General features: G+C 45.0%; 1 protein-coding gene across 1 annotated transcript in view; it reads right to left on the reverse strand.

The window, feature by feature from the left end:
* SOBP (sine oculis binding protein homolog) overlaps nt 1-22,260 on the reverse strand; it is a 100,961-nt gene that overhangs the window by 14,091 nt on the left and 64,610 nt on the right. The window contains exon 5 of the mRNA XM_075708367.1: nt 22,118-22,213. Coding sequence (XP_075564482.1) covers nt 22,118-22,213 — 96 coding nt within the window. The remainder of the gene's footprint in view (nt 1-22,117; nt 22,214-22,260) is intronic.

Raw genomic sequence — 22,260 nt, forward strand, 5'->3', positions numbered from 1 at the left:
CCTGGCTGAAACCCAGAGCCCGTTGGTACAGACCCAGCTCCCCTTCCCCCTTCCATGAACACAAAATCACCAGTGGAGAGAGGCTTATTCTGAGCAATTGTTAGGCTCACTCTTGGAGTAAGCTCCATATGGTGCAGGTAAGACTGAAATAAGGGCCAGGAAAAAGAAGAGATGGGGAGTGCAACAGTCTGCACATCCTCCAAATAGTGAGGGGAGGGGAGGGGAGGGGAGGGGAGGGGAGGGGAGGGGAGGAGAGGAGAGGAGAGGAGAGGAGAGGAGAGGAGAGGAGAGGAGAGGAGAGGAGAGGAGAGGAGAGGAGAGGAGAGGAGAGGAGAGGAGAGGAGAGGAGAGGAGAGGAGAGGAGAGGAGAGGAGAGGAGAGGAGAGGAGAAAGGACAAAAGGGAAAAACAGAAGAGAAGAAAGAAAAAAGAAAAAAGTAAAAAGAAAAGAGGAAAAAAGAAAAGAAGAAAGAAGAGAGAAAAAAGAAAAAAGAAATTACTCTGTCTCTAGTAGGTAGGATTTACCATGACTATTATGGTCCCTAGCTATCTTAAACCACTGTTTTCCAGGATTTTAGCCTTAAAAATAATAAACGAGGAGTTACAAATATCTGAAACTGCAGCCTAGAGCCAAACACATGGTGAACTAATGTGTGTGAAAACTTCCTTGTCTTCTTCTGCTAATGCCCCTCTTGTTTTACTAAGAACATTCCAGCCATGAAGCCGGGCTTCCTCCAGCAGGATCCACCGGCTGCGAGGGTGGTGGGCAGCAACCAGCTTTACTTGCAACCGATGCCTGAGGGAGGGAGGGCCAGCCCTTTGGGTACCCCGCTGCCCACTATTGATGCTTTTGTCAGGCTCAAAACATTTGCTGGTTCTCAAGGAATGGAAAATGCACCTTCTTCCTTGGTGATTTACACCTACCTCTTTCTAAGTAGGGTATGGATGTGGAAAAAAAAAAGCCCCACTAAGTCTTTCCTACTTAAATGAAAAGGTCTTACTTATCCCTCTGTTTAGATAGTGTTTAGCACTGGAGCGTACCTGACACCCGGCTATTTACATAAATCAAATCTATTCTTAGTAACCCTGGGATGAATCTGGGATAACTCCACTGAAGCCAGTGTTGTTTCTTCAATTTGAACCATGTAACTGAGAGTTGAATTTGGCACAAAGTATTAATTTCTCACCAAGGAGGGTACATTACAGCAGAAGGCATCAGACATGCTATTCGGTAAAGAACACAATTACAGAGGACCCTTTAGTAATGCATAGCATTACTGTAGATGGCACTCATTCCTTGCCTGTATGTATGATGCACGCTGCGACTGCATAGATTTTATTATGTAAATGCATCATGGCATCATGCATCACTTACAAGATCATGCAGATGATTTTCTCATTGCATGACATGTGCAACGAAGCATCTATGTGGAAGCTGCACACCAGGACAAAAGAAATCAACGTATTTAAACCTTCACCCTGCAAGTCTATCACAAGCAAGGCTCTCAAGAGTGCTATGCACTTCAGACAACTCCTCAAAGAGGACTAACTCTGTCTTGCTCTCTCCAGCCCTTTTCCTTCCCTAGGTCTTTCCACAAAACTGACAACAATTTCACAGGGTAGAGCACCACTGGAAATATTCCTCATTAAACCAGCTGAGATCTGGCTGGCAAAGGAAGAGCAATAGCCATCACATACAAAGACTCCTAACTGTGCATTTGTTCAATGCAACTGAAGTGTTTGCTTTTCTTTTAAGGGCTTTTCTTTACATTTATTTTAACACCCACCCTGGGTCAAGTACTCCTCATCCAGTGACTTACAGCAGTAAAAGAAGGAAGGTTATGTGGCTAGGGTGTTGAGATGGGACTTGCCAGATTGGTATTAGTCATTCCCCACAAACACAAAATTCCTGAGTAACTTTGGACAAGGGGAAGGGTAGGCAGTGAAATAATCCAGACAGGTTTCTAAAGCTGGGAGGCTTGTATGTTCTTTATTTTCAGTCTGTATCTTCAATCCTCCTTTTAAAATGGGAAGAAGGATTCCCCTTATCTGACTAGCCTACTTAGAGCACAAGTTCTTTGAAATGGGAACCAGGTTGTCCTACATGTGTGTACAACAACCCAGTACATCACATACAGTGGGTGTCTCGAACCACCACCATCAAACAACCAAAGTGCAACATTACTATGGGGCTTTTTCCGCTCTGTGGGATCATCAATCATGAGGGGCTTTGCCCAAACCAGACCACAGGATTTGGTCCTCTGTGGCTAGGTACAGACATGTGCACACTTGTGCAGTCATACACATCTGGTTGTATGAAACGTTGTATGGAATGGCTTATTGCAGGACGCAATATAGTAATGCGGAAAAGGAAGACAGAGTTAAGTACAGCACCTTCACTGGTGGACATGACTGAGACATTCACCAGCAGACATGACTGAGAATATTGACTGCTCTTCACATCTACCAGGCACATTTATCACCTTGTGATATAGGAGGGGAGATGACTGGGAGGCGGGGACATGCCAGTTAACCTCAGGCACTTGTCCAAGCACAACGAGAGACCTGAGGTATGCACGAGGGTTGAAATTCCATTACAGGTTTTAAATAATTAAACACTACATGTTTGGAAGCTCATTCCTTCCTATTACTTTTTAAATAATTAATCTGTATTTACATCTATTGAACTTCATGGAGCTATACACATAACAAATTTGAGTCAAGTTGCAGAAGAGAGATTTTTCCTGTCTGACAGCATTACAAATGTTTTTTGTTGTATACACTAACTTCAACTATGAGGGATCAGTCAAAACCCAAATCCAAGCTAGAAGCGGTACATCATAGACACATGCGTAAGGGGTTTTCTATCAAATTATTCACAAGTAATCAAAACACTAAGAGAAACTGTAAATCCCCAGAGGAAAAAAATGTGCTTCTAACATCTCAGAATAGCAAAAAGTGATTCAAGTTGGAAGAAAGTAAACCAAAAAACTGCATGTATTGTTCCTACTGAACATACTATGTTCAAGCTAATGCTGTCAGTTCCATGTAACCTGTAGTACAGTTTGATTAAAAAACCCCACAAATTCCTGCAACTGAAAATACTAGTCTCAAAAGCTAGAATAACAAATATAACAGAGTAACTTCTGGTTCAAGCTGAACAAGCCATTAAATACACAGCAGGTTTCACCTAACTGGAGCTACCCGTGATGCACCAAAGTGAACAGCCAACACTGTTCAAACCTTTGAAACAATAAAGCACTGAAACAGGCTCTTGAAACTGTAGCTCTGCCCTGGGAAATGAATTTGTAACAATGGCATCAGGATTACATGTTTATTGTACATGTGATTTCCATCTCAAGTTAGCTTCTATTTACAAGTAAGCAGATATATACGCATTCACTTATGCAATTCTAGCTGGCATTCCGACAAATTCAGTCCGAAAGTCCAACTAAGTTATTTCCTTTTCAAACAGCATTACTACTAATAGAACTGCTGCTGGCCAAACAGTTCCTTCAATTATAATAAGTGGAGCAAAGCTGCCTTCAAACTGAGATCTCAGTTACACCTGCACAGTTATTCTGGAAGTTAATTAGATTGCACAGGGGTAAACATGGACTTAATGTGCTCTTCAGAGGCCTGATAATGGCAAAAGACATATTAGGGAGAGAAGAAAGAAACCAACTTGACTTTCAAATCCCAGGCTGGCTTTGCAAGGAAGGGAGCAAAACTATCCGCACCTGTAGGTGAAGCAGTCCTGCATTAGAGATCACGGAAAGCCAGTGTCACCTTGCAGGGGAAAGGTTCACTTAAAAGACTTCTTGCAACGTTCTTATTTTGTAATCGTTATTAAAAGCAAAAACAAAAAAACCCTAAGGACACCTAAATCAAGGGCAGGCATTGGATCCAATAATGACAGCTCTCCTGTTTGCTGCTTTGACCCGTGCAGCTCTAATTCAGAGTCCTGAGGACAGAAGCTGCACATTTCTGAAAGGCAGAAGACAAACAGGGCTGCAGAAGAAGGGACCATGAGGTCAGGTTTCAGTGAAAGCCAGGCTTGCATGCCAGGCACAGAGATCAAGGACTGACTAACTCAAAGCACAGGAAGAATCAGCGCTTCAGATGTCAGCTGTTTCAAGGATTACAGGCCCTCCTGTTTCTGGTGTCAAGGTAATAATCAGAGCAGCCGACGCGCGAGGCTCCTCGCGGTGATAGCTGAACGTGCAGCCCTTGATTTGGATTCAGTTTGGGGGATTTTGTTTCCTTTTTAGACAAAGCCAACAGTGCCAAGTATTCATATTTCAAGGCTTCTTTAAGGCTCAAAACCCATCTTAATAAAAAGACGAGCAAGATTCAAAGCAGAAAATTATCTGGGAGCTTCACATACAGTAGGTGGAGAGGAAGATTCTGTGACTTTTTATCAGAGGTATTCATTTAGAGATTGGTGCTAACGACAGCTTCTTAAAAATGCCCCACCCACCACCCCCCCAGTATTCATGTTTTCACATAAATCCTGATTTTGGCATATTACTTTATTGTGGAGACATCTTCTGTGTACTGGATGGCTTATGCAAATTAACCAAATGTCCTATAAATTAGTCTTGAAATGCCTGGGATAATGAGCTGCTTGCATGGTGAGCACTGCACGGTATTCAAAGGACTCTTCACAGGTTGGGAGAGCAGGAGAATGTTACAAATGTGCCCAGGCTGCACAACAAGGTGGGATGCTCCACCAGCATTGTGCTCCTCACCCCAGAAGGCAATGCTGACTGACTAGAATTGAGAAATGCAATGCTAGGAGATACCCAAAAATTGAAAACCCCAGTAATTAGCTGGCAGGCAGACAATATGCCCCTAGCTGCTGAAGTCCAAGCCTGCAGACCTTCTTAGCTGACTTGGCCAACATATTTAAACTGGCTGCAAGCTGGATTTTCTTCCCCGCATAATTTGGGTTTTCAGCTGAAGTCTTTTCAACATATGTTATGTACGTGAATGGTATCGTATTCAGTGCTTTTTTTGGAGATGTGCATCTGCCTAACAAAAGTCATACCTGCCTTGTGTTCCTTACCTGAGATGGAGAATGCTTCAAAACTACACTCCCAGTTGTATTTTAAAAAGAAATGGTTTATGCCAGTTGCCCTTTTTTTTATGAAGTGTAGATTTACGAGCAAGCTTTACGTACAAAGGGCTGGTTCTCTACTCCTGACTCAGGCGGTGCTGTCTGAGGTGCGTGAGGTAAATGATAATCAATCAGATGACAAATCAAAAATACACCACTTGCTTTTGGTATGTGCCTAATTGGCATTCCACCTCTAATAATTACATCCATATTGAATTTGTGTGTGGGCACCTTCATTTGCAACATCACAATAATTAAATGACATTAGTGTTCAGAAGCAGGTATGTGAGACAGAAAGTGCTATTAGCATTACTTGGCAACAATGACAGCCTTAAGGATGCCTTTACCTTGCATTCCTTTATTTCATTATTGTCACAGAACTAAAGTGGGGAGGGTGAGGGAAAGAGGATGGACAACAGGGATGAAAACCGGAGATGGGTTTTACAAATGAAGCAATTGCTTTGCCTCCCTCCCTCTCCTTCTGGTCTGTGCAAGGCCCCACACTTTCTGCTAGACCCTGTGGAGCAAGCCCTCAAAGGAAGCCATTTTATCTCTTTGTCCTGCAATAACCACTGTGTACTCCTGAGCACCCTGCCTTGGAAACTTCTCTGTTCGCTATTCACAGATAGCATCGGAAGCTCCTCAAAGCACACAAGACTGCTATGCAAATGGCAATAAAGCTGACTCTCTGCTATCAGTGTTATTAGCATATGGGGAGCTTGGAGCACAAGCTTTGCACTGACCATGGCTACGCCGATTCGGTGGCGCTTTATCCCAGCTGACAATCGTGCAGACAAAAGGGATGAGGTAAAGGCAAAGCAAGCAGGAAGAATTCATCGTCGCAATTCCACATGAGCTTCAGAAGTGCAATTACGCCCATTTTCTGAACAGGGTGCAGAGACAGAGAGATAAAATGACTTGGGCAGGGTCACAGGGAATATCTGTAACAGAGCTAAGGAGTCAGCAGACGCCTCATTAAGGACTGGTCTAATACCAGGTGTCGAGGCAATCTTCCTTGTAAGAAACTCAGGGCTTGCGTTCAAAGTCACAAGTCATGCAGTTTGGTCATACTGAGAAATCAAGCTGTGAGCAGCGGGCAGGTAACTGACAGGTTTTTAGATGGTAAAAATCACATTTAGTAACCTCTGGGCCTTACAACATTTAGGGAAGGGGACTCTCTACAGCTAACAGCACCGAGGAGCTGAAGACTACAGGAACTTGGAAAACGGGGCGGGGGGGCATAAAAAATAAGTGATGTGATTTATCGTGTACCTGGGGAAGAACACAGTTAAACTGAGAGAAAGGAAAGATAGTAACGGAGGAAGAGAGATTTTCAGAAGGGGAAAAGAGACTAAGGAAAAAGTTGCAAGGAGCAGAAAACCAAAAACAAAGGACAGAAATAATTTTAAATGGAAGAATAGCCAATATACTTAGGTGAAAACAGCTCAGCTGGAGTGCCACAGGGACAATTCCTGCCTCACTGCAGCTTTCGATAAACATGCACCAGCTTGTGTAAATTCTGGACAGAGGAGCACGTTCGTGCTGGGGACAGTCACATGAGGAACAGCCTGAGGAGACAGGCTCCCAGCGCAGGGGTATAGAGGCAGGTGAGGTGCAGCCGTCATGCCCCCACCGCGCTCCACTCGCTCCCTGCTCGGCGTCTGCAGCGAGTATAACGTTAGCAGCAGCTGTTTCAATAATGTTTTAAACCTTCCTGCCCTCCTTTTCAGAGCTCCAACATGTAGATTCAAATCCCTGGACAGTCACAAGCAATTATTTTCTAATGATGCTAGAAGCAAAGCTTCCAGTCCTGTAGCTTCAAAAAACCCTGCCCAGCCATGCTCCGCTGTTGACCTTTTCAAGACCTAAATATATACGAGATACCTAAATAAGATAATTGGCCAAGTATAATGCTGGTGTAAGCTGGAGGCCTTTTACCAGAGGTGACATAGGCCCCCTCTAAGCAGGAGAGAAACTGCAGGAACTCCATCCTTGCTGGTTTGCCCCCTGTGTTCAAAAGCTTCTCTGATGCTCGCTCCTCTCCTGATTTTGTGTGATTTTATTCATGTGCATCCCAGTGTTAGGTTTCACAGTGGATGGGCTTAGCTGTACAAACTGTGCCAAGTGAGCTTACCGGAATGGCAATGTTGTGCAGGAGATGGTACTTTTGCAAGGGCAGCCCCCAATTCCTATTTTCCACTGTTGCACGAGAACAGCCTATCATGCCGTATAAGATATGTTTTGTGGCCTTGCAGATAAACTAGATAGGCAGCCGATCCATCAGCGTGACTCCGCATCACCACCACAGTGAAGGGATAAGGAGCGAAGCTGATGGCTTCTGCACAACAAGCAAGCACAGAGACAGCGTTTGCTCATTTCAATGTGCAAAGCTGACTTGTTTAAATATGAATATGTCGCTTATAGCCAAATTTTAGTGACAGCAGCCCTGTGGCATCTATCACTGTTTGCACTTTTGCTAAAAATAGTTGCATTGTCTCTGGATTTTTTCAGATGCCACGTCTGCAAGTAGTTTTCGCTCCCTCCACCCCATCTCTGCCCATTACTGTTTCCTCCACCCTCCAGGGTATACTGTGCTCAGGAAGATACTAACCACACAAGGTTCGCATGGTGTCACAAACACCTGAAATCACTTCCCTGTCCTCACCAAAAGTCTGTGCCCTTTTCTCTCTCTTCTCCTCTCACTTGCTCTCTTTCTCTATCATTCTCACAGGCAGGGGCGCCAGGCACAGCATCCAAATGCCCCCAACGCCTTCACTGAAGAGCGAGGCTGTCTAAAAGGGAACACACGCTGTCGAGACTGTGGAGCGGTCTCTCTCCGACCAGATCGTGATACTCACTGCCTCTCCATTTACAGAAAAGTGAGCGATTTTCTCTTCACCCTCCTCCCCCAGCCTACAGCACATTACAGATATGCTTCAGAACTGAAGGACCGGCTGGAGAAACTAATAGATCTTTTCCATTTCTAGCTTTTCACTGTATATATACTCAGATGAAGCACTTGTCTCAAATTCAGGGTGACCTGCTCTGAGTCAGGCTCCTCCCAGAGCTCACCCAGGCGCTGTGTTTACAGCTATGAAAAGGAGCACATTCCACCCAGGAAACAAGCAGCAGTGAGAAAACACACAGTGTGAAATCTAAACACTTCTGATTCCCTCTGAGTGCCGCAATCCAGGCACTCTCCAAATCCCTCTTCTAAGACAGAGCCGTGCAGAATTCCTAGAGGATCAACAAGATCCAGGCTATTTTGGATTTGCCCTCTTTGTGGTTTTCTAACCCTGAGAGCACTGGGAGGCCCCCATGCCTGCAGCAGCTCATACCTCTGGCATGGCTACCCGTGTTCATCCAGAAGGATTTTGGTGCAGGACCAGGGCTTTGCACACCCGGGATGCAGTACCTCCATGACACTCCTGTGGCAGTGCACCATCGTATCGATGTCCTGCCACTCTGACATTCAAAAAGTGGCTCTGAAAAGAAAAGGCAGATTCCCCAGGCCACGCAGGATTTTGCTAGCTCAGCACCTAGGAACCCACAGCCAGCCAGCACAGACCATGAACTGCAGCACCCATCAGTCCGCGAAAATTCAAAAAGCCATTTCCACTTCTCTGCCATGTACCTGCACTCGTGGCAATCCTCAATGTTTTACAGCAGAGCTATCTTCTCCGCCGTGTTAATCAGATTTGCTTTCAGCAGGTTTTTCTAACAGCACCGGGGGTGGGGTGGGGGGGGGGGGGGGGGGAGAAACTGGGCCAAACTTGTCTACATGATGGCTCCTCCCAGCGCTCACACTGACTCAGCTGAGCTGGAGGCAAACAGCAGTGGGATTATAGTAAATTTGATGGAGGCCAGCACAGCCTGCTTTCCAAGTATGCGAGCAAGGTACTGCAGCTCAGCCAAGCAGGCTGCTGCGGTCCGGTCGGTCCCCACCTCCTGGCTGAGTGCAGAGGTGGCCACAGAGGGACCACAGCTCGGGGACACCAAAGGGACACATCTCACGAGGGTGGCATTGGAGAGAAAAGCTCTCTGCTCCTGGACAGAAAGAAGCCACCACTTCTGTCACTGCTGCTGTGTGGTGACTTAGGGCAGCTGAGATTTCAGTGAGGTCCCCAAGGAAGGATTTTGATAACCAATGCGGGCAAATATCTTCATTTATGTGGGGGGTATGTCAGCAGTCAGGCCCTCTGGTTATTTCCTTTCACCAATCACAGCGATCTTGAGCTAATCTGGTTTGACCTTTGGACAGCTTGCACTCATCCAGGCCTTGGCCATGCCTCGCTACTGGGGAGACTTTCAGCCCTAGTTTGTGGCTGGAGGAAGAAAAGACCTAAAGCTGGAGTGCCGGACTGCGCATCGGCTATAACCCCTCATTAAATGAACGCGGCATGGTGACTAAGAAGGATGACAGCACAGAGCCCTGTGGCAATGCAATGAGCACACCCGCTGGGGAGAAAAGCACTTGCTCAACACGGCCCCCTGCAATCGCTCGGAAAGGAGGAAATAGGATATGCATAAGATAAGACTGGACATATTTTCCAGACCCTGCACAACCCCTGTGCCTGTAAGGACGCCGTTCCTCCCTGGGCACGTGCTCTGGCAGGGGCAGCGTGTGCTGCGGGTGCGTGCACACTCTCACCTGCGTGCTCTTCTCATGGCACTCCCTGCTTCCAATTCACAGAAGAGACTGGATCCTGAAAGATCTGGCGGTTTTACGTGAGGTACGGTCCCAGAGATTTATTAATACAAAGTGAAAAATAACGGCTAAGAGAAGCATTTACCATTTCTCTCTACTGAGTCAATCTCTTAGCTCTTTAATATTTTAGTTTCCAGCATCCTTCAGGCCTTACGCCTTGGTGCCGGGCCAGCTGTAACACAATACACCAGCACAATGTCCTAGCGCTATCTTCCGGCATTACATAAACCTATGTTTGGGACAGATTCTCACCCACTTTGAGACTCCTTTGCACCACTCTGGCAGCAGAGAGGGGACACAGCAGTACTTCACGTGCACACCACCTTCTGAGACTTCTTTCTGTTGCCAGAGTGATGTAAAGACATCCCTGGCTCGAGCCAGAATCTGGCCCTTCGCTTAATGTGTTTAACAAATGAAGCTGCTGTTCGAATCCCAAAGACAGAGAGAGGGTCAGCAACTGAGTGAGCAGCAAGCGCTTCTTCCCAGTCGGGAATCCACGCTGTTAGAAAGTGGAAATGTATCGGGTGTGCTAGCTTCCTAACCACAAACAAATCTCTCAGAAAATGACTGTTCCCCATCTTGACTAAGGAGACATTAATTTCAGTGGCATGTGCAGTAATGTTCATTCAGGACTGGCCACAGGTGGTCAATTATTCCTCTGTCTGTCTAGAAGAAGCATGTTTATTCCTCATAATAAAAAGTATCAGTACAATACAGAGTTTATTGCTCAATTAGGAAAGTGACAGGCAAAGAGTTACAGCCTCTTGCGGAGAATACAGCTAGAAACAATTTTTGCAGCTGAATGAAATACCACCCTCCTCCCCATCAGACACACAAAAACTACACAACTTAAGAGCCAACTGACAGGTATTTTAGGACCAATATTTAACTAGCCTGTACAATCGAATATTGTATTGTACATTAAAGCTCTACACTATAATTGTGTTCTCTTCTCTGTTTAAAACATTTTTAATTGATCGTTCAGGCACTGATCAAAAAACAGAAAAGAAGCACAGAATTGAATTTTGGTCCTGAGCATAAACAAAGCTGTGCATTGAGCAGAATTTGCGAACATTGTACACATGCACACTTTGATCACTTTGTGGGATCCACACTCACTGCTCTGCTTGCTTCAGTTACTATGCATTGCCTGGGCAGTCAAATTGTTTTTAAATACCTAAAAGTAAACCTTGGAACCTGTTTTCTCCTATTGTGTCAGATAATAATTCATAATAAATGAACTCCTCTGCAAATACCAAGGATGCTGTTGTTAGCTATTTGGAGTGTAACACAACATTAAATAATAGATATCGCTTTGCACTTCTAACATTTTAATCTCGATCTCAAATTGCGTGCAAAGGCAATTAAATAACAGCATCCCCATTTCAAAGCCGGAGACCAGACATCTAAACACAAAGTTAGCAGATACCTAACTTAAAGCATACAAGCAGTCTCTCTGCTTGAATTGAATGGCTCTACATGCAAGCTTGAAGTCAGACACATGCAGAAATATGCAGTTCAACTGATGACTGCAGCTATCGAAAATGTAGGTGTCGTATGGAAGATACTAATCTGGTTAATGGACAGACATAGGCACATCTAAAGGTGGTTTAACCAATCCTAAATCAGCATCTAATTATTTTGAGTAAATCACACTCTGGAAGTGCTTGCCCTCCTCTGTTAACTCTCAATGGGACCTAGAGAGAGAGAGAGAGTCCAGCCCAGATGTCAAATACTGAGATGCTACAGCTAGGCCTGCAAACCAAACCGTGTCCTAAACCAAAGGGTGCTGTGGAACTGGGAAGAAATGTGACACAGGTGAAAACCAGAGTGAAATGTGGACCCAGCTGAAGCGCAGGCTGAAACATCCACTGCCTCACTGCGAGTGCAACTGAGAACAACATTTGACCACCTGAATCCCACAGGAGTGTTATCCTGAGGGATATCAAGCACAGGGAGATATGCACGGCCCTTAAAAAGAGAAGTAACCTCCAGCATGATGACGGTTTCACTGAAGTTGTTAATGCTAGTTTGGTGCAAGGTGTACAGCATGGAAATAATTCAGATTACTATGAGCAAAATGGACCCTGCTTGTAAAGAACAGCTGTGCTCAAGGTATTGCTGCATGTTGATCTGCAGGTGCACCCACCTGAAAGACGCCAGTCTGCAAATGAAAGCATGAAAAAGAAAACTTCGTGTTGGGAAACAGACACTTCTTCCCAGAGAGAGAGACAACAGCACATCAAAATCATACTGTGCAAGACAACATTTATAAAAATGTTGACAGATGTCATCCCCTGTTTGACTTATGGAGCCATCAAAACCTCACTTCCATGGAGCATTTTTGGACCCTTTAGTTGACTAAATCACCAATTTAGAATCTGTCAGACTTCGTTATGCAGATTAAGAGTCTCTCCTTGGTTTCATTTGTTATGCATTAATAAGAGAGCATTGGTGACTCTATCCTCTCACACAACCAAAGCCCTTCTGCCATTACATAGTAAATTTTGTTCTTTCTAGCGTTCAAAAAAAACCTCAACACAACAGCAACACGGCTTAGTTGCTATGCAAAGACTTAGAGCCACTGCATAGGGATCAGTTCCAGAGTTTGGTTTGATTCGAACCAAGCCAGGCAAGCTATGCCTGGATGTGATCTGACGAGGTTTTCCCACTTGCCTGTTCCTCTTGTCTACAGGTGAAGTGTGTGCTCCGGCCAGACCGGCCCTGGGATCCCCACAACCCTGTGCCATCCCGATGCACGTTTACTGCCTTCCAGCTCGATGCCTGGTGCAGTTCAAATACACAGTACCAACAGGCAGATTTATTATGAATGCTGGTAGGGATCTTTTTTCTCTCTCATTGACTAGATGTGACTCAAAAAGTTAATGGTAATTGCTCTCATCTTCATTTAGCAATGAGAGAGAGAGAGAAATGGGAGCAATTTGCAGATCTGAGAACAGGTCATTACAGGTGTGTTATATTAGTGTATTCATGAGCCCCCTGGGACAGCCATGCTGCGATATCCAATAACTTTCTTAATGTGTAATTACACACCATTGGACTATAATTGATTAATTGAAAAGAGAATGTAGGCAGATGCTAGGCCAAGGCTGCTGCTGCTCATTAAATGAATATGTCCTTGCTTCTTTCTAATAAGTTAAGTGAACTACTCAAAAGCAATTAAGTGAGAACTGAAATTCATTAGATTTTAAGTAATTATTGGTATTAACTTCTATAATAAAATGCCGGATTTATATTTTGGAGGTTTTTTCCCCATCCCGAAAGCAATATAATACACGTCACTGCTGAGATGTAAAAAAGGTGTCTGCTACAGACAGCAGCGAGATACGCACTCCTTGCAGACAGATCTTCTTTGGTGTGTCTTCAGGTAACTGCGTGGTGTTAATCTGCCTTCTTGGGACATCATTCCTGGAAGCCCTGCACAGTCCTAAGGATTCCCAAAGAGAGGGGGCCACACATTTAATATCCCAGAGCACCCCCAAGGCTCCCTGCAGTCCAGCTGAATGGTGGCCAGGCTCTTCTCAACCCTCCTTCCCATGGGCTGGATCTTAACTCTGAGAAATAAAAAGAGCATGGACTTCTGATTTTCAAAATCCCACTCTCTTACTGCTGTATGTTGGCTCCTGAAGGGGTCAAAGCCTTCAAACTCTTTTCCTTTTTAATGGGGAGGACAACGCATGCAGCAAGATGAGGCATAAGCCAACTGCACCGTTGCAGAAAGTCACACTGGTCTACATGGGCATCTTTTCAGACCTGACAAAGCCCATTCTCATTAACAACCTGCGTGAGTGAGAGCCAGGGTCAGAGGTGTGAAAGGACCTGAGCACCAGGGGACTAAAGCCAGTTTTATGGCCTGACCCTGTGCTGCAGGTACGGCCGTGGTGAGGTGCAGAGCGAGGGACGGCTCCTCCCAGGTAGCTGCCGGGGCACCCCACGGGCCCTACCAAGTCGTCTGCATCTCCTGCACAGACCCCAAGAAGAAAATATTTATAGCTTCGGGTGATGACTTTGGAAATTTTATTTCCAATTTATGTGGAAGGAAATCCGACGAATTTTATTTCACTGCACTTCACTTCCTTTGGAACAAGGCATATCTTTAACAGTTCTATAAAAACTGTCTGAATTTTATTTAAATTGGTTATGAATGCCAGTTTCATAAAGCAAAGCCACGATTCACAACCAGTTTTCTTTCCAAAGGATACAAACCTGCTTTTTTTTCCCAGCTTTATAGAGGTTTGGGGTAGGGGGGTTGGCTAACAATTTTTGGGGGGCTTTTTTACTTTAAAATTTATTGAAATTGTTATTAAGAAGTAGCCTGTTAAAAAATGCACTTTCAGCTAACAGTTTCTTAACTTTTTACTTGCTTAAATTCCCGGTCAATGAAAAGCTTGGTATTTTTTTTAAAGCATTTTCGAAAAAGCAATTTTTCAATGAGAACATGTTTAATATGAAAATTATAACTTCAGTAAACACATCAAATGAGGAAAGCAAAGAGTAAAAATAGAGTAATACAACACAGTACTGCAGTGAGGAGAAATTAAGGTTGGAGAAATTATTCAGAGGTCACCAGTAATTGCACATTTATTAATAAAAATTTTAATGCTTGTTCTGGGGAGGAAGATGACAGAATTGGAGCTCTAATGGGATTTTAATTATTACCCTTTTTAACAAATGCATTTTGCTTCTCTTTTGAAATAATAACAAAACCAGTGATGTTAAAAACTAGAAAACATGCCTCCTCCTTTGGAAAGGCAAGTTTGTGCTCACTAAGTGTCAAGTGTCACATCCTAAAATAATGCTCCTGTATTGGTATGAAGGAAAATGCTAAACTAGAGACACTGGGGCGAAATTGCTTGCTATTTCTAGCGTACCCGAGGCAAGTGCTGCAGGAAAGGGGATACGACTCGCTCCCGGCTCCGGGAGGCCAAACACCCACCGTCAGTAGCCGTGGTCTTTCCCAAATCTGCCCTGTTCCCATTGCCCGTCTTCCCATGCCATCCACCCCTCTCACTGTCACACCTTTTATTCCACCTCTTCAGCTCCCGGAATCATCTTCCTTAATTCGGTTTACTGGACCAAAAAGTAGCTACTGGGGGTACCAGCCTGCTTGTGCAGAAAGCTGCATCCCTGGCCACGGGGGAGCTTCGTTCCTTTTATCCCCATCTCCTTCCCTTCCTTCCCCCCGCTCCCCATGCTCCTGGGGATTTTATACCTTGTATTTTATGTGTCGCTGGGAACTGGCAGAGACTTGCCCTCCTTGCTGCTCTCAAGGGTTAATGGCACTCCTCTGCCCACCTCTGCAGGGGGCATGGGGAATCCCTTGCCCTCCTTAATGCTGTAGGTCACGGTCCCTGGTCCCTCGCTAACCCTGAGTATAAAAGGAGTGAGGTTTGGGTCTTATTTCCAGTAGACCTGCTATCTCAGACTTGCTATGACAGGGCTGTATTTTCTGTAAGTTCCTACAGCTGGTCTCTGATTGTAGCCTTCAGCTTAAATATTATTAATAAAGATCATGTTTTCTACACTTCAAATTAGCTGTTAGCTGGCCTACAGCAATTTTTGGTCAGAGAGGGGAAAGACGTCTTGAAGCAGTTGTTTGCCTTTTCTTGTCTACAGAATACAGGGTGTCACTCAGAGCCCACTTACAGTTAATGGGAGGGATCCTATTGATTTCACTGGGCTTTGGATCAGAGGTTGTGGAGTCCTAAGCAAGGTGTGCGTCAAGAGAAAAAAAGCATATTTCTTTAGCAGGATGGTGGTGCAGGATGGGGGAAGGGGAACAGAAAGCCTGAAAGACCAAGGAAATCTCTCAAGAACCCCGAGAAGGTCTGCTGTGGCCCCAGGAACAGGACCCAAACCTCCCAGGTCCAGCCCACGCTGCCCTAACACAAGCAACTGCCTTCATGTCTATTATGGAGTAGAAAAACATAGAATTAAAAAGCTGGGCAAGAGGGACACAGCCCATGCACTGGGCAAGACAGTGGATGCGTTTGTTCTAAAACAGTAAATATACCCTTGTAGACAGGCATAGAGCCGATCATTTCCTGGGAACAGCATATCACGGGGTGGCTGGCAGGCTGCAGGTCTGTATTTAGTCCTGCAATATCCCGGCGAGATGCTTATCAGGGCACAGATGCCGAGGCAGCCAGCACCCTGTGGGTGCCTACCTGCGCACGCAGCAGCGGGCAGCGAGGGTCAGCCGGAGCCTGCCCTCGTGTCCCCTGCGCCGGCAATGGGTGTTGGGCCCCCCCTCTTCCCCCTGGGCTGCAAATCTGCCCGTGAGCTGGGCGCTGCATTTTTTCAGTGCATTCGCCCAGCACCCATGGACTTCAACAGTCTTTAGGAGTGTGCATAAGGTGAACACCACATAGCCCTTCATTCAGCCTGGCAGCAATTAAAGACAAAAAAACCCTTTATGACAATTTTGCCTCGTTTGTTACACTTGCTTGAAAAGAAACAGAACGCAAGTTTTTTGGTGGGGTTTTGGGGAGGTTCTTTTTAAAATATTCTGCTATAATTCATGAACAATTTAGTTTTTGAAAATGACACGTTACGGGCAATTAGTCTACGATATGACCTAAGCCTCACTGTTATTTCAGTCACAAGAAAGGCTGAATTTCATGTGGCCAAGATTACTGAGGTTTTAAGAACATCAGTATCAATTCACTGCTACAATTGCTTTTCTCAATATTTTTGTTCCAGAGCCGTAACTCCCATTCTGACAGCTCTCTGTGCCTGATCCAAAGTCCCTGAAACCAATGGCAGGCTCTCCATCGGCTGTTATGGGCTTTGCACGGCCATTTGCTCAAATCACTGCATACGCCACAGTGCCGCTGATGGAGCAGTATCGGTTGCTCTCAGACTGCGGCAGCAAACCAAGCAAGAAACTCATGAAATCCATCGGTAAACCACCAAAAAATAGCACCAGTGGTGAGGCGCAGCAAACGTTGAGTGATGCTGAAACAGTGGTAGGCACTGCCGTGGAGGTTTTAATGCTTGACAGGCTTGGTACCAGCAGTTCTACGACCTGGAGCTCTGTGGGGTGTCACAGGTCTCATCCCCCTCTCCCTTCCCACCTCTCCAGGGTGGCAAAATCAACCTCCTGACCGCAAGGTCGGTACCTTAAAGGCTAGATGTGGCCCTGCATCCCTCAGGGCTGCTGGGCGGCAGTCCTGCTCCAGCTTTCTGGCTGAAAGCTCTGTGTCCCAAAGCCTGGGCCAGGATGAAGGAAGCGCTCTCCCTCCCCCTCTGCCAGTTTGCACCGAGCAGGGTGAAGGAAGAGCCAGGGAGAGCTACAGCGGGGAAGAACCTTTGCCTTCTCTCTCCTCTCTGCTAGGAATAAGGAGGCAGCATGGGAGATGAAAAGGGGGGAAAAGCAAGAGGGGGGATGAGCAAAGCTATCTTCCCAAAATTCAGACCTCCTTTGAGGGCGCTGTGGTTATAAATGGACTGATGGCTATTTCCTTTTTATGCTGAAGCACTAACAGGGAACAGTTCTGCTTGACGCTGAGGCACAGGAAACAGGTCAGGTACCTTATAAAAAAGAATCCAAACCCCACTTTCTGAGACCAAAACTCTCATGGCCTCCAAAGGATACCAATATGCATACCTACATTTAACTTGACTACAACTACAAAACCTACTGGCCTCATCTGATCACAAATATTCTCAGGGCTTTTTGAAATCACTCTTGTAGGTATGCAACCTTTCCCACATTCCAGTACTGTAACGCTGCAGTTAACCTGCCTGCATCCTTGCTGCCCTGTCCGGGTGCCCCATGTGTGCCACGCTTCCTGACCCTGCTTCTAGTGCTGGAACAGCAGAGCGAAGCGACACGACTTTAAGCAAAGCATCAGCTGTAGCTCTGGCTTCTCTCAGCCGTGCCATAGCCTCCCCGAAGGCCTTTTGCTTGTTTTGCATTTCATGTTTCAGTTGTAGATGTGTTTTCAGAGCTTTCTCTGCCTCTTTTTGTTAGTGATTAAAGATAAATGGCTGTAGGTGAGTTTGCGTTAAATCCAATAACAAGCATGTTTTATTTTGTGTCTTTTACATAACAGCTTCCAAGCACCAGGAGTACCTTATAATTCACCGCATACTGGAGTCAGGAATTTATCCTCCCAGAGCAGAACTACTAGGAGTAGACTATTTGATTTCAAAGAGAAAAAGATCATAATTTTACTGCAGGAAAACTGTGGATCACAGTGGGGTGTGGGACTGGAAATGAATTTTTTTTTCAGGGTGTTTATGTTTTATTTGGTTATTTGTTTGCTTTACATATAATCCCATAGCGGTGGGTGGTACTCAGATCATCTCCATAAACAAATGAACTGGAAAGCAACCTGGCGTTTAATTTCCTTAACCCATCAAACCCTCCTTTGCTCATACAGCAGCACGCCAATCTGAAACACTGACTCGATATTCTGGGTAACTGAGGGGGGGGAGGGAGGACAAACTGTTGGTTTTTCTTTCCCACTTTTGTTAAAAGGCATTCAAGCATGGTTCTTCCTACCCTGACTAACCTGGGTAGGTGCCAGATGGATTTTTCCTTTCTCTAGGCAATGGCTCAGGAATTTCAGTCAGCCAGAGCCGAGGCTGTGGGCTTTTCACTGGCCTTTTCACTCTAGCCTACCCCTTCTCCGCAGTTAATCCCATCTCTCTCCCCACATGCACTATTAGCTGGACTGTACTGCTCCTTGACAATCAGCTTCCAGAGGACTAAATTCTGCCTTTTCCTTCTGGAAACAAAGAGATGTGATTGAAAGAAAAGCTTCCAACCATTTGTGGAATAAGAAATTAAAACCCCGAGGCAGCGCCTATGGTAGTAAAGTGGACGGGCTGGCTGAGACAGCATGCTGGCCTGGCTCTTTAAAAATAAATTTGTTTTATGTAGTTCCCAGTATTTATCATGGGTAGCTAAACTTAAGAAAACATGATTCTCAAAAATACCAAAAAGTTCACAAGGAAAATTTGACATCCTCATTGACTAGAGCATCTTAACCACTTTGTTTTCTGCGCTCTACAACAAACGGCGTGAGACAACGTATCTGGATTTAACGCAGGAAATGAATACCCTAACCTAATCCCGTAACTGCACAACGGCTTTCTATGCCAACCAAAAACTTTAATTGTCCCTGCTTTTCTTAATGCGCAGCGCTGCCGTAAGCACTCAGGGGTTTCTTTTGCCTAAATTACACCTCTTTCATCTTCCTCCTATTTCCTATCAAGCTCTCTCTCAACCGCTCCCCCCCCCCAGCTGACTTGCACCTCACTAACCAAAACACCTCCTCTTCTGAGGAGTAAGCAATGAAGAAAGCATACAATTTGTCATACTGTATGTTACTATGCTTTCAAATCTCTCCAAGTACTGAGGAGTTAAAGCTCGCCGTGCATGCCGGTGACCTGGGATGTTAAGATTCAGCTGGTGTAGCGCGGCTCTTGCGGGCGAGCCCTGGCACGCAGACCCAGCAGCAGCGCCCAAGCCCCTGGATCCCACCCGGCAGCACCCTCCCAGCACGAGCATTTCCCAACAGAGGAGCCTGTGCTTGCCGGAACAAACCTTGCTGGAAAATGGCAGCTGTACCCTAAAGCAAAGAAAGCACTTTTGAGCTGAAGCCTCCAATTTCACCTGACAGGCTATTACAGTACTTACTCTCAACTGCACTGAGAAAACTCCAAGGATTTCCCGATTCTCAAAAGCATAAACAAGTTTCAGTTTCTCTTTCAGTTAAAAAATCTCAGCTTTTCACTCAGCCAGCATCTGACTTCCACTGTTAGACTTGGTAAGTTTTTACCATTGGGAAAATATTTTTTAAGAGGAAGCAGCTGTCCCCATTCCTTTCTTTCATTTTTTTCCCCCTCTCCCCTCCCAAGGAGACAATTCCTAGCACAAACGTAGGAATACTGACTAGCCTTTAGGAGAAAGATGCCACCTTAATGGCCAGTTCCTGTGAAACTGGCTTTACTCTCGAGCACATTTTAATATAGATTGTTTCCCAAAAAATTAATAATATAGAAGGAAAACCACTACCTCTCTGTGAAACACATAGCATCTTTGACAAATAATAACACTAGTTCCCTCCCCACCAAAGCCTAGGCCCAGCATCATATTTTCACTTAAATTTCCTAAAATACATCTTTAAAGATAGCAGAGGTACATATTCATTATGTGTCTACTTTTTTTTTCACATACAAATTGAGTACAGATAACATCCCTGCCAATTTTGTTTCCAATAGCATAGGAAAAATAAAACTATGACAAATTACTTTTATTACTTCCTTAAACAAGAACTGAAACTTGTCCAAAAAAGCACATGAAAGACTAACTTGGATGACTTGAGCTTTTGCCAGATACAGAAGTGAATAATAAAGCAAAAACTTAAATGCATATTAATAGAGAAATAATTAACTGGGCATTAAAAGAATGCTTGATTTTAATAGCAGAAAGGGGGTTAACTGTTTCATTGATTGCTTGCACTAAAAATAAAGCAGATTTTCAATTGAAATAATATATGACTTAGTTTATATTGTGTTGTCTCCCAACTCTAGTCCTGAAATCCTCTGACGCCAAGAAGCCCTACTGACTTTGGGGGCATCTTTGTGTGCTGTGATGGTTCATCAGGCCTGATTTGACCAGCAGCACAGTAATTAAGCATGGCCTTGAAGAAAGAGTTTCACTTATTTGGCACAAGAATTGCGACTGCACCGGGGAATCGCTTTTTGTGTTTGTCTAGTTTCCTTCCCTTAGGACCTAGCCCTGCTGCCCCTGCAACCAAGAGCAACACTTTGCAAGGGGTTTAAGAGGAAGCAAGATCAGGTCTTATGGGTCACGTCACTTTTTGCTGGGGGAGAATTATACTGGGAACACACTGACCTTTCCGAGTGACACCTGTGTCTCTAAAAAGCATTGTCATTACCTAACTGGGGGTTGGCTCACCACAGGGGATGCCTGGGGGGTAGGGGAACCTGTGAACCCACTAGTCCAGGTGAGGTGTTCTGTGCTCCGTGCTGGGAGCAGGGACTGGCCACCACCTCTGGGCTGCTGCCCTCCAGTCTGGGCTTCTCTCATCAACTGCCTGAATTTTGGGGCCGGCTTTGGCACTGGGTTACGTCGGCTCATCAGCTGGACTTCGCTGGATGCTGCACCTGGGACACCCAAGATAAGCGTTTGGCCCTGCGTCCTCTACGGGGGAGGCAGACACTGGTTTTAATGCAGAGGAAATGCAGCTTGCTCCTCCACCGCCACCCACCTCTTCTATAGTTATAATGAGAAAAGAAGTGTTGTTGTTTCAAAAGATAACTCTGTGTTCTGACTCTCCACAAATATTTCCATTTAGCCAAATGATACATTTTATGTAAGTGTGGACAAAAAGAAAGGTGAACGTGAGGGAGAGATCTACTAATTCGTCTAAAACTCCCTTTTCGAATGCCATGCGTGAATCTCCCTTAAATGTATTACAAGTCATTCTCTGTTTACTTTAGGCAAACAGAAAAACTCATCGTGGAGCACTCATTTTCACAAGCTAATCAAGAACATTAGGTCCCAACAGATTCATTTAATAGAAATATAATAGGCATTCCTGCTTGCTTTTAATCTTGCCTAGCTGCAAATGCTAAAATGAACAGCGAATTAACCCTGCCTTGGAACAGAGATCCTTTCACAGCTGATATCATCTCTCTTATGGCTTGTAAACACTCCAGGCTCCCTGTATGTGCTTTCCTGGCTTTCGCTCCTTCCCCACAGCAGAGGAGAGGAGAGGAGAGGAGAGGAGTGGAGAGGAGAGGAGTGGAGAGGAGAGGATGCTCCCGCCTGCATGCAGCTAGGAAGGGGAGGAATAGGTGAGCTCTAAAGGGAGTACTGCGTGTCAGCAGAGCAAAACGTGGTGCCGCCACCCAAAAACAAGGCAGAGCTAAAAGGTGGATGGGAGAGTGAGTTTTGGGGCTCCTTGGGTTTGGGGGGTGGGGGCGGGGGTCGTGCATCACCAGCTGCTCCCTGCATGGCTCTCCCTGATTTACCGTGCGAGACAAGGTAGTACGACAAGGCTATTCACGTGCTGTCATCAAATATAAGAGATTTTTCAAGCAATTTGAGATCTTAAATTGTTTGCGGATAGCAGAACTAGCATTAGAACGCTAAACAGGAAAAAAAAAAAAACTATCATATTTCATAATGTATGTCATAATGAACAAAAGCCTTTCAAAAAAAAAAAAAAAAAACGGTTTTCACTGTGCTAAAGTAACAATCTAGACTTGTTGTAAGTATGTTATTCTTACAAGTAGTTCGCAGTTATTCTTGAAGGCAAGTCTTGGAGTTTCCTTAGCATAGTGCTGCTGGGGAAAATTTTCAGCATGTCCATCTTCATCTCTAGCCTGAAGGGAAATATAATGGCCTATTTAGGGACTTACAAATAATGGAA

Source organism: Pelecanus crispus, chromosome 3 (genome assembly GCF_030463565.1).
Source record: "Pelecanus crispus isolate bPelCri1 chromosome 3, bPelCri1.pri, whole genome shotgun sequence".
Lineage (NCBI taxonomy): Eukaryota > Metazoa > Chordata > Aves > Pelecaniformes > Pelecanidae > Pelecanus > Pelecanus crispus.